At 41.9% G+C, this 12,500-nt stretch overlaps 1 protein-coding gene across 2 annotated transcripts in view; it reads right to left on the reverse strand.

Moving 5' to 3' along the window:
* Positions 1-375: 375 nt before the first annotated feature.
* The window catches only part of camkmt (calmodulin-lysine N-methyltransferase), a 334,060-nt gene continuing 321,935 nt past the window's right edge, over positions 376-12,500 (reverse strand). For both annotated transcript variants that reach the window (XM_080199825.1, XM_080199823.1), the window contains exon 11: positions 376-1,517. In XM_080199825.1, the coding sequence (XP_080055951.1) occupies positions 1,416-1,517 (102 nt within the window). In that variant the 3' untranslated portion in view covers positions 376-1,415. The remainder of the gene's footprint in view (positions 1,518-12,500) is intronic.

Consider the following 12,500-nt stretch of genomic DNA (forward strand, 5'->3'; position numbering starts at 1 on the left):
CTGTTTGTGTTTAACAACAGGAGAGAAGCTCTGACAAAACTGTTGTAATGGCTGCACAAATTACTCAGCTGAAAGCCCTTCACAAAACCAAACGCTATTAATCAGCAGTTCTTACCAAGGTGCTAATTAAAAACAATTTTCCTTCTCAGTTTGCAACACTAAGCTTCCATCATTTGCTCAGCTTCTTGGATTCTGCTACTGTATACATCCTACAACTAGATCCCAGTATTAACTGCTAAGCCCTTTCAGGATCTGCTTAACCACAGGAAAGAAGGAGGACAAAGAAAGCGGGGGGGGGAAAAAAACAATGAAAAGCACAAAATAGGAATGCAGAGACAAAAAACTGAACCGTGCACAACACTTTCAAGTTTTTACTTTATTCAAAATTAGGGTTAAAGGAGCATTGGATAAATAGCAATAATGACCAAGGTTAAAAACTGCTTTCAACTGACTGTCCTAAACTATTGTCCCAGCCTTTGACATCACTTTGGTTGTGTAAGTGATTGCTCATCTAAAGTGTGCAATGATGTGAGGATTTTCCTGAGAAAGTTTGATGAGAATGATATATGTAAATATTTAGGAATTACTCAGAGCAGCAAGTTATCTGCCAGAAAGCCATCAAACGGAGATTTAAAATTAATTATTCCAAAGTGTAGGTTCAAAGAAAGGTTATCACAGTGAACTGCTGGAACCAAATACTGCAAAAGATTCATTCTCTGCAGAAAATAAGAAACTGCGTGGATTCCTTGCAACTAAACAGATAATAGCCACTCAGCACACTCCTTCATCTTGACACAACACACTGAGACTAATCATACATAATTGGAAGGGAGGGGCAGAGGGTTGGACAGGCTTTATCTCACTAAAGCTAAGTGGTCAAGTTTACAAGATTCCTGCAATGATGCAGATAGGTAAAGCAAATGGAAGTGAACACCACCCAAGCTTAAAGCATTTTTTGCATTATATCTAGGTTTGAGCCAAAAAGTTGAAGAAAATAAAGGGATTTGCAGATTACTTATTATAAATGGAGATTTCTTTCTATAAATTTATTGAAAAATAAACAAGTGTATAACGTTCTTTAGTTAGGAAAACAGCATTAGGAAAAAACCTTAGAAAATAAAGGACTTTACATTTTAAGTAGCAAAGCAATCAGAAAAAAAACAATTACATATACACAGCCGCCTTCAGCGAGGCAAACTGCTTTAATTGGAAAATGTGGAACATTGCAAATTCTGTGTAGTTTGTATGTAGGGAAAAGGGTGAGCTTACACTTGCAAATTTTTCTTACTCTTCAACAACAAAGTATTACTTCCAGAATGAGCATCCTCAAGGAGAAATTGTTAACGAGCTGTGCTTTCATATTGACGAGCGCAGCCGCTAGAAGTCTCAGGGCTGCATCAGTACGTTCACAGGTCTCAGCTTGGTTGGGGATTAATGGCTGTTTCCTGTTTTGTTAGAGTGACGAGGATAGGATAGTGGAGGTTCTCATCATATTTCTCGGTTTTCTCATCCTTCATCTGCGAAAAGAAAACAGAAACATTTTGCTAAATTATAATTCAACACTTTTGATCATTTTCAGGCAGCCTCTTGTTCCCATCTACACAAGGATACAAATATTTATAAGTTTGGAAAAATATTGTTTCTTCTCCCTTTCTACTTTTTCTGCCTCTCTTTCCATTTATCATTTCCTCTCCTCATTCTTCTTTTCCCTCCTCCTACTATATCCCTTGCTTTTCTCACATTGCAATTCTCGCTTCTCAGCTGGTACTTTTTCTCCTTCACCCCCTTCAATTCTCATCACTCCTCCTCTTTTTATCCTGATCTGTTGACCTCATATTTTGCTCCCTTCTCTGCTTCAGTCCTTCACTTTTCTCTCCCTCATCATGTCTTTCAATTCTCCCTTCACCTCAATTGTTGTTGTATTTTCTTTCTGTATTGTACTTTATTTTCTCTCTTACTTATCACTGGTGCAGGATGCGGTTGCTGAACAAGGGAGCAGAGAGCAAAAAGAGACCAGATCAACTGGATGGGTACACAGAAAGAAGATGTCAGAAGTTGAAGGCAGATCCCCAAATTGACAAGAAAACCAAGTGCACAAACGCTGAAGAGAAGAACACAATGCGATTGCAAAAACTACAATCAATTGGGAAGAACCAGTGCTACTTTGGTTCTATGTCATTCATGTTAAATTACCTTTCAAAACACATTTCTTCACATTCTTCCAGCATGAACGCTTGCACATCCATTTAGACATATGCCCAACAATCAAGAAACCCAATGTTCATGTAGAGTCTTGTGGAGGAGTGCAGTTCCCAGCTTAAATCCATAGCCTCCACTGAGGTAATTGATCTGAGTGTTGCCAAAAGGATGGTGGCTGGAATTTTGTACCCTTACCTGTGGAAGGTTTGGTGGGATACATTTAATCAGGTGGGAGGGTGTCAGGTAGAGACCTCCAGCCCAAATAAGTTCAGAGCGGGAAGGCCAGAAGGTGGCCTTGTTGCCAATTGAGGTCCTTAGGTGGGAATTAATGTTTGCATTAGAACTACTGCTACTGCCATAGGTATTCACTCAATGTCAGATATGGGACTAAGCGTGCAGGCAGCATGACCACAAGCCCTGCCATGTTTGCTTCTGGGCTCCTGGGTTTGAGGGTGTGGTTTGGGGAGGTCCCTTAAGGAATCTGGTATCAGGAAGGGTTGGGATTGTCACTGACAATACACCCTCATCATCTTCATTAATCTAGCCCACAGTAATTGGCTTTTCAGCCCTGAGCTAGGATAGGGATGGGATGGGCGGGGGGGAGGGGTGGTGTCCAGGATGAAAAACAGCCAGGGCTCCTGGTCCTGACTGTGATCCAGTAATATCTACTGGAACAATGGGCACTGGCTGACAGCAAGGTTGAGTTAAGCTCTGATACTCCAAAGTAGGACAGCTTAATGGCATAGTTATGTCTCAAAATGAGAGTGGCCAGTTGCATGTGGAACTGTATGAGTGGTGCTTTCAGGAAAGTATGGGAGAAAATTGCAAGGGGGATGAAATAAAACAAGCTCAATTTCTCAATTTGATGAACTTTCAATGCCACTTTGTCAACAGCGAGGTATCCAATCAGAAACTTTTTGCATTTACCAGCAAAAAATGTAGAAAACTAAGTTAGAAGGACATTCCTGTACAATTTCCAGCAGTTCACTGAGCAGAATTGGCAGACCTACAAGGAAGTCACCAGCCCATTTTCTCCATTAAATAATGGTAGATGAGGTAAAGCAAAATGAATAAGCTTTCAAATCATGGTCCCTGGACATTAGGAAATCACATGCAATCTGTGAGGTAACTACACTTTTACACTTGTTGACTTGCTACCACACTGGCTGTGACATTACACCAATAAATTATAAATTTTCCTGTACTGATGTTACTGTTTTCTTTCATATAGCTTGCACTGTCCTTCCAAAGTTAACCAAGTATGCCCTGGTCACAGAGTTTCCAGCAGTGTATCCATATTTGTAATGAGTGCATGTGTATTTTTTTTATTCATCAGACATGGGTGTCACTGGCTGAGTCAGTATTTATTGTTCATCTCTGAGGACATTTTAACAGTCAACCACATTGTTGTGAATCTGGAGTCACATGTAGGCCAGACCAGGTAAGGATGGCAGATTTTCTTTCCTAAAGAACAATAGTGAACCAGATGGGGCTTTTATGCCGATTGACAATGGTTTTATGGTTATCAGTAGTCTTTTTTAATTCTAGATTTTTGTTGAATTCAAATTTCACCATCTGCCATGGTGAGATTTGAACCTGGTCCTCAGAGCATTGCCCTGGATCGACGGATTTCTAATCCAGTGACAATACCAGTGTGCCACTGCCTCCCCAAGCGGTCCCTGCACAGAAACGTTCAAAAATCAATTCCTACAAGGGATAAAAAAAATCAAAAATTAACACAAAAAAGGAAGAGATCAAATTATTAAGTTTGACATTATACTTATTCAGCTTTATATAGCAGACCAATGGATAAATAGGCATCTTCTTTCTTTGAATAACAAGCTGTTCTATCTGTTCAATAAACCATTGAACATAGCATGTGTGAAACGAAGATTCCAACCAATAAAGAAAGGGGGGAGAAACCAATAGGCTAATTTATGGACCCCACAGGCTGATCAAAGACAAAACACATTGAATACATCAGAATTTAGCATAGTGCATCCCATTGTGTGCCGCTGTAACCTATGTGCTGCAATGCAGAGAAATTTGCTTCTGTATTTTGTAGATCAAGAATAAATCAACACTCAAAGGTATGGCATAGTAATTTCAAATATATTGGACTTTCCATTAAAATAAGAAAACTCAAGTGGAATCCCAGTTCTATGTTGAGATAGTTCTTACCCAAAACAGCCTAGCTATTCACTCTGGTCTTGGGACGGGGGTAAAACAAAGTGACAAAGGTTCCAAACTGATTTCTGGGATAAGGGGATTGTCCTATATGAAAAGATTGAGTAGAGTAGGCTTATAGTCCCTCAAATTGAGAAGAATGAAAGGTGACCCCCTTGAAACATACATGCTTAAGGCACTTGACAGGGTAGATGTTAGGAGAATGTTTCCCTTGTTTTGGAAGTCTCGAACCAGGAGTCACAGTCTCAGAATAAGGGGTTGCCTAATTATGACCAGTGTAAGGAGAAATTTCTTCCTTCCAAGAGTTATGAATCACTGGATTCTCTACCCCAAGGGCTATGGTTGCTCAATCATTAAGTATATTCAAGGATAGATTCCAGGAATCTACTAAGAGAATGAAGGGGTATGGGGATAGGGCAGGAGAATGAAATTGAATGAACAGTTGACAAGCAGAGCCCCTCCATTGTTACAGAATTGACTTTGGAGGCCAGATCTGGAAGTCTCACACCCAAACATTGCACCCACTCTCTTTGCAGGGGCAAACAGAAGCTGGTTTTAAATTGCATAGCCATGGTCCGTGGAAGCAGCTGCCTATGTAAAAGAGCAAATGTCTTCAGTCGTGTCAGTTTTTTTTAGCTTGGAGTGAAAAACACGATGTGTATTGATTAAATCTGGTAGGAGCAGGTCCAAACTTTAATGAGTTGCTTGGATAGGCAAGGGACCCTTTTGAAGGATATGGCACTTTTTTAGATATGCTGGGTACATCTTTTGGAAAGGACAGGTGCCCTTTGGGAGAAATAAAAAGCCCCTTGGGATTTTCAAAAATAGACATGAATGTGCGTAATAAATGCATGAACTCACTGGAGCTGTCAAGCCAAATGGAATTCTCATAAGGAACTGTCAAGTTGTCAAGGCATTTAAAACTCCTGACCTTTAAATATTTGAAAAAAGATTGTCCACAATGTTTAAAAAATGATCAGTGCTTACAATTTCACTCAGTGTACATAAACCTGAAGGTTATCATTACTGGATAGGTGCTACTCGACTGATTTCACAACCTTCCATTCTCACAATGGGGTGCTTCTCAGTTCACATTTTGATTGACAGCTTTGAAGTGGGACTATGAATTTCAATGCTTATTTTTTATAAAGGGATTAAAGGAAGTTAAACATGAAAAATGGGTTTTTAATCGATGAAAGTGGGATTTTTTTGAATAGTGAATTATTCAATAGATATTGAATAGCTTTATTTTATTTAATCTCAGCATGGGTGAGTCTGCCTGTGGAGGATACTAGAACATAGAACATAACAGCGCAGAACAGGCCCTTCGGCCCACGATGTTGCGCCGACCAGTTAAAAAGCAATGACCCTCTAAGCTAAACCAATCCCTTTCCATCCATAAACCTATCCACGGATCTCTTAAACGCCCCCAAACTAGGCGCATTTACAACTGCAGCAGGCAGGGCATTCCAATCCCTCACCACCCTCTGGGTAAAGAACCTACCTCGGACATCCGTCCTATAACTACCACCCCTTAATTTAAAGCTATGCCCCCTTGTGCTAGCTTTCTCCATCCGAGGAAAAAGGCTATCACTCTCCACCCTATCTAAACCTCTAATCATCTTATATGTTTCAATAAGGTCTCCTCTTAGCCGCCTTCTTTCTAACGAAAACAACCTCAAATCCCTCAGTCTCTCCTCATAGGACCTTCCCTCCATACCAGGCAACATCCTGGTAAACCTCCTCTACACCCTCTCCAAAGCCTCCACATCCTTCCTATAATGTGGGGACCAGAACTGCACACAATACTCCAAGTGCAGCCGCACCAGAGTCTTGTACAGTTGCAACATGACGCTGCGGCTCCTAAATTCAATCCCCCTACCAATAAACGCCAAGACACCGTATGCCTTCCTAACAACCCTATCTACTCGATTCCCAACTTTCAGGGATCTATGTACACATACACCTAGATCCCTCTGTTCATCCACACTATTCAGAGTCCTACCGTTAGCCCTATACTCTACACATCTGTTATTCCTGCCAAAGTGAATTACCTCACACTTTTCCACATTGAACTCCATCCGCCACCTCTCGGCCCAGCTCTGCAACTTATCCAAGTCCCCCTGTAAACTAAGACACCCTTCCTCACTATCTACCACACCTCCGACTTTGGTGTCATCAGCAAATTTACTAATCCACCCAACTATACCCTCATCCAGATCATTTATAAAAATTACAAACAGCAGTGGCCCCAAAACAGATCCCTGAGGCACACCACTCGTAACTGAATTCCATGACGAATACTTACCATCAACCACCACCCTCTGCCTCCTATCCGCCAGCCAATTCCTGATCCAATTACCTAAATCACCCTCAATCCCATACATCTGCATTTTCTGCAGAAGCCTTCCATGGTGAACCTTATCAAACGCCTTACTAAAGTCCATATATACCATGTCAACTGCCTTACCCCCATCCACCTCTTTGGTCACTTTCTCAAAAAACTCAGTAAGGTTAGTAAGGCACGACCTACCCTCCACAAAATCATGCTGACTATCTCCAATCAATTCATTACTCTCCAAATAACTATAAATCCTATCCCTAATAATTTTTTCTAAAACCTTACCCACAACAGAAGTAAGACTCACCGGTCTATAATTCCCGGGGAAGTCTCTGTTCCCCTTCTTAAACAATGGGACAACATTCGCTATCCTCCAATCTTCTGGCACTATACCTGTGACCAACGACGACCTGAAGATCAGAGCCAGAGGCTCTGCAATTGCCTCTCTTGCCTCCCAGAGAATCCTAGGGTAAATCCCGTCCGGCCCAGGGGACTTATCTATTTTCAAACCCTCAAGAATATCTAGCACATCCTCCTTATCAACTGCAATACTGTCCAGTTTACAACCCTGTAACCCAGTGTTCTCCACAGCTACATTTATGTCCCCCTGCGTGAACACCGAAGAGAAATATTGGTTCAATGCCTCTCCAATCTCTTCCGGCTCCACACACAAATTTCCACTGCTGTCTCTAACTGGTCCCAATCTTGCCCTAACCAACCTTCTGTTCTTAACATATCTATAGAACGCCTTAGGATTCTCCTTAATCCTATCAGCCAAAGTCTTCTCATGTCCTCTTTTAGCCCTTCTTAACTCACTCTTTAACTCCCTCCTAGCCAATCTAAAGCTTTCCAGTGCACTACCTGAGCCCTCAAGTCTCATCCGGACATAAGCCTCCTTTTTCTTTTTAACCAGCGAACCAACTTTCTTAGTGCACCACGGTTCCCTAGCTCGACCAATTCCTCCTTGCCTGACAGGGACATACATATCAAGGACTCGCAGTAGCTGCTCCTTGAAAAAACTCCACATTTCGGACGTTCCGAGACCCCATAGTCTCCTAGTCCAACCTATGCTTCCTAATTCTCTCCTAATAGCCTCATAATTACCCTTCCCCCAGCTAAAACTACTGACCCGATACTGGTTGAATTGGCTCAGTAAGTGTAAGGACAAAGGTGGTGGTTGGAGGAATGGATTAGCATGAGTTGGCACAGGGGCTATAAAGTACCATAGGTTGATAGATAGAGGAAGATAAGTTGGTCTAGAGGATATGAGAAGCCATGGGAGTAGGAAGAGGCATGAGATAGCATGGGAGGAGCAAGGAGTTTGAGGGTGAGGGGGTGTGAGGGCGAGAGGGTGTGAGAGGTGAGGGTTGTTTTATGTTTTTCTTTCATTTTCATACCTCCTCAGACCGAAAATCCTACCTTCTAGAGCACTTTCCCGTGAGTTGAGTTTGTGCCTCTGAACAGGAAGCAAGAATTCAGGCCACACAGTCTACACGGAGGTTCACACACGAAGGCCATCTACTTATACCAGATGGTAGCCTGCACCTGAAAGCAACCTGTCAGCTTCAAGAAGGGAAGAGAGAATTGAAAGGGGAAATGTTGTGAAAAAAAAATGAAGTTTACTTAAAAATAGGAAAATGATGCTTAGGGTGAATGGCTTTTGTTAGATGAAAGCATTTTTTAAAGTACAAACACTGAAGTAGGAACATGGGAATAGTGGGCTATTGTAGTAATTTGTTGTCTGTATGTTGTAAATTGTTGCTATTAAAACCTCCTGTTCAAAAAAAACAAGACCTTGGCAATTAGTTGGAGTTGAAAAGTTTAAGATGCAAAGTTGTTTCTCCTGATCGCTGTTAATCAGCTTCCTGAGTGGTTGGTAAGTCCATATTTTTCTTGCATAACTGTCAAGATTATAGGCAATCCTCCCCCATCCCCTCCACTGCCCAAAAGCGTAAGGCTGGGTGGCCAGCTCCTGTAGTCGGCAGCTGGGATGCATGACACGGAGGCTAATGTAAAGGGTAAAATTAAAATTCATGAATCCCTTCACAATCATTTGTGTAACAAGATTAAGATGAGACAGCAGAAAATAGCTTGCATTATCAGCCTTCTTACAGTTCTCCAGCTGGTTATGCTTATTCTAAAACGGTATGGATAAGAGGATAACACGTAGCCTTAAGAAAAAAAAATGCTCCTCCTGATTTGGAGAAGTGCTGGTTTATTTGAATAGGCAATGACTATAGCAAGGGAAGAAATTTTTATAGGTGGCAAAAATTGTGGAAAGCAGATGGTGCAAAATCTGACCAGAATCTTCCGGTCCCACCTGTGAAGGGAAGTTTGGCGGGCGGGGAAAACTTAATTTGGCAGGAGGCCAAAAATCAGTTTCCCCATGGCAAGAAGAACTTTTGCAGTCAATTTCTTAGTATTTTAAAGGCATGTCAAGCTTCCTGATGAACACTGTCAGGAAACTCTTTTGCATGCATCTGTGTGTCATGCATACTATTAAAAGGCCAGTTCACCAGAATTAAGTGGCTCCTCCAAATTAAGTTCTCCAACAGTGAGAAATGGGAATATTCACATTTACAATTGCATGTAAATGGTGTGCATGTGGGGAGGTAGGCTTCAGGAATATTGGAGTTAGCAGGCTACAGGAGGGAGGAACATGACAAGATTGTGATCAGGTTGGAGAAGGGGGGAACTTGGTGGGTACCGGGGAGGGCAGAAGGTGCTTAACATGCCGGCAAACCTCACGTGGACCATGTTGAAACCGTCAAGATTGTTGCGCAGTTTGTAATACCTCTCAAGCATTCAATATGGGAGAGATCTTTCGGATGGGAGAGGTTGGTGCTATGTCATTTTTGATAAAACAAAGAGGCATGAGCAATGATGTAAATGCTTAATTCACTCATCAAAATAACCAAATGATGAGTGTCACCCCGCTCCCTCAATTCTCAATGACTTCAGTTTTGCTAGGGCTCCGCGATGCCACACTTGGCCAAATTCTGCCAAATGCAACAGCAATCACACCCATCTCATGAGTTTAGCTCTTTTGCCCATCCTCGGACTAAGGTTGTACTGAAGTCAGGAGTTGTAAGTGTCAGCGAGCAAGTAATTGCTGAGTAAGTGCTGCTTGATGGCACTGTCAATGATCCTTTCCATCGCTTTGCTGATGATCGAGAGTCGATGATGGGCCAGCTATTGGCTGGGTTGGATTTGTCCTCCTTTTTTGTGGACAAGACATGCCCTGGGTAGTTTTGCACATTACTAGGTAAATGTTAGCATTGACGCTACATTGGAACATCTTGGCTAAGGCTGCAGTTAATTCTGTAGCTCAAGTCTTCAGTAATGCTGCTGGAATGTTATCCAAGCCTACAGCTTTTGCAATATCCAGTGCCTTCAGCATCCCTCAATATCAACATCTGGGACATTATTAATAGGAGACAAAGGATGATGGTGGAGGGTTGCTTTTTGTGACTAGAAATTCTGTGGCCGGCAGTGTACCAGAGAGATTGGTGTTGTTTGTTATTTACATTAACGACTTGGATGTGAATGTAGAAGATATAATTAGTACGTTTGCAAATGACATAAGAATTAGTGATGTTGTTGATAGTGAGAAGGAGATAGTCTTTGGCTATAGACTGATACTGATCAGCTGGTAAGTTGGGCAGAGCAATTGCAGATGGAATTTAATCCTGATATATCTGAGGTGATGTATTTTGGGACATTTAAAAAGGGTAGTTTATGCACAATTAACAGTAGGTCCCTAGGGAGTATTAAGGATGTACAAGTCTATAGATCCCTGAAGGTGGCAGCACAGGTAGATGGGGTAGTGACAAGGTATACGGAATGCTTACCAAATGTGGCATCGAGGAGCCAGGGGATAGAACATAGGAGTAGGGAAATCTTGGTACAACTTTATAAAACATTGATTAGGCCACAGATGGAATGCTACGTGCAGTTCTTGTCCTCACACTATCAGAAGGATATGATTGCATTGGAGACCATGCAGAGGAGATTCATCAGGATGTTGCCTGGGATGGAAAATTTCAGCTATGAGGAGAGACTAGGTGGGTTTGTTTTCCCTGGAGCAGAGGAGAACATAAGAACATAAGAAATAGGAGCAGGAGTAGGCCATCTAGCCCTTCGAGCCTGCCCCACCATTCAATAAGATCATGGCTGATCTGAAGTGGCTCAGTTCCACTTTCCCGCTTTCTCCCCATAACCCTTAATCCCCTTGCCTACCAAAAACCTATCTACCCGCGTCTTAAATATATTTAGCGAGGTAGCCTCCACCACTTCAACGGGCAGAGAATTCCAGAGATTCACCACCCTTTGAGTGAACAAGTTCCTCCTCAACTCTGTTCTAAACTGCTCCCCCACCTTACCTTGAGGCTGTGCCCTCTAGTCCTGCTGTCCTTTCTGAGCGGGAAGAACCTCTACCCTATCCATCCCTTTCATCATCTTATACATCTCAATAAGATCCCCCCTCATCGTTCTAAACTCTAATGAGTACAAGCCCAGTCTGTTCAGTCTATTCAGGAGGCTGAGGGGGGATCTGATGAAGATATACAAAATTATGAGAGGCATGGATAGGGTAGATTGTAAGGATCTTTTCCCCATGGCAGAGATATCCAAGAACAGAGGCATAGGTTTAAGGTGAGAAGTGAGTGGTTTAGAGAGGATCTGAGGAAAATTTCTTTCACCCAAAGAAATATGGAACACACTACCTAAGAGGGTGGTGGAGACAAGTACTCATGCAGTATTTTAGACGCATCTGGAGGAACACTTAAATTGGCAATGCATAGTCGATTATGAACCAAATGTTGATAAATGGGATTAATATAGATTGTTATTTGATGGTCAGCTTAGACATGGTGGGCCGAAGGGCCTGTTTCTGCACTGTATGACTCTATGACTCCATGACTCCATGAGAGAGAGGGTCTGGAAATTGAAGTCACAAAGTAGGAAATTAAGGACAATTAAAGTGCATTCTTAAGAGCTGTGGTTCATCTTAATTTGATCTCAGTGGTAAAGAAACTCTCAAGATCTTGCAATGTATAGAAAAACCCTTAGATAGTATTAAAACAGAATGGGAAGTGGTCACTTGAGATTTCTAGGTTTAAATAATAAATGTGAAGGTAGTAGTAATAATTTTGTTTATTCATTTTGGTCAGAAGTTAGAAAGGCAAAGTATTATCTAAATGGAAAGAGACTTCGGAATGCTTCACTGCAGAGGGATGTGGGTGTCCTCGTGCATGAATCATGGAAAGCAGGTTAAATAGAAGGCAAATGGAAGTCTGACATTTCTTGATGAAGAAACAGCGTATCGAAGTGAGGAAGTGTTGCTGCAACTGGACAAGGTGTTGTGTGAGATAGCATCTGGAGTCTTTTATACAATTTTGGTCCCCTTACTTAAGGAGGGATGTAATTGCATTGGAAGCAGTTCACAAGAGATTCACTAGATTGAATCCAGAGATGAGGGGTCTGTCTTTGGAAAAGAGATTAGGCACTTTAGGCCCATAGTCTCGAGAATTTAGAAGATTGAGAGGAGACCTAACTGAGGTAGGTAAGATGATGAAATGGATTGACAGGATAGACGTAGAGAGGACGCTTCCTCTTGAGAGGCAATCTAGAATGAGAGATCATAGTTTCAGGATAAGGGTGGCAGATTTAAAACAGAAATGAGGAGAAATTATTACTCTCAAAAGGTTGTGAATCTGTGGAATTCACTACCACAGAGTGTGGCGGATGCTGGACATGAGTAAATTTGAGGAGG

The sequence above is a fragment of the Carcharhinus amblyrhynchos genome, chromosome 12 (assembly GCF_965287045.1).
Source record: "Carcharhinus amblyrhynchos chromosome 12, sCarAmb.v2.hapA, whole genome shotgun sequence".
Lineage (NCBI taxonomy): Eukaryota > Metazoa > Chordata > Chondrichthyes > Carcharhiniformes > Carcharhinidae > Carcharhinus > Carcharhinus amblyrhynchos.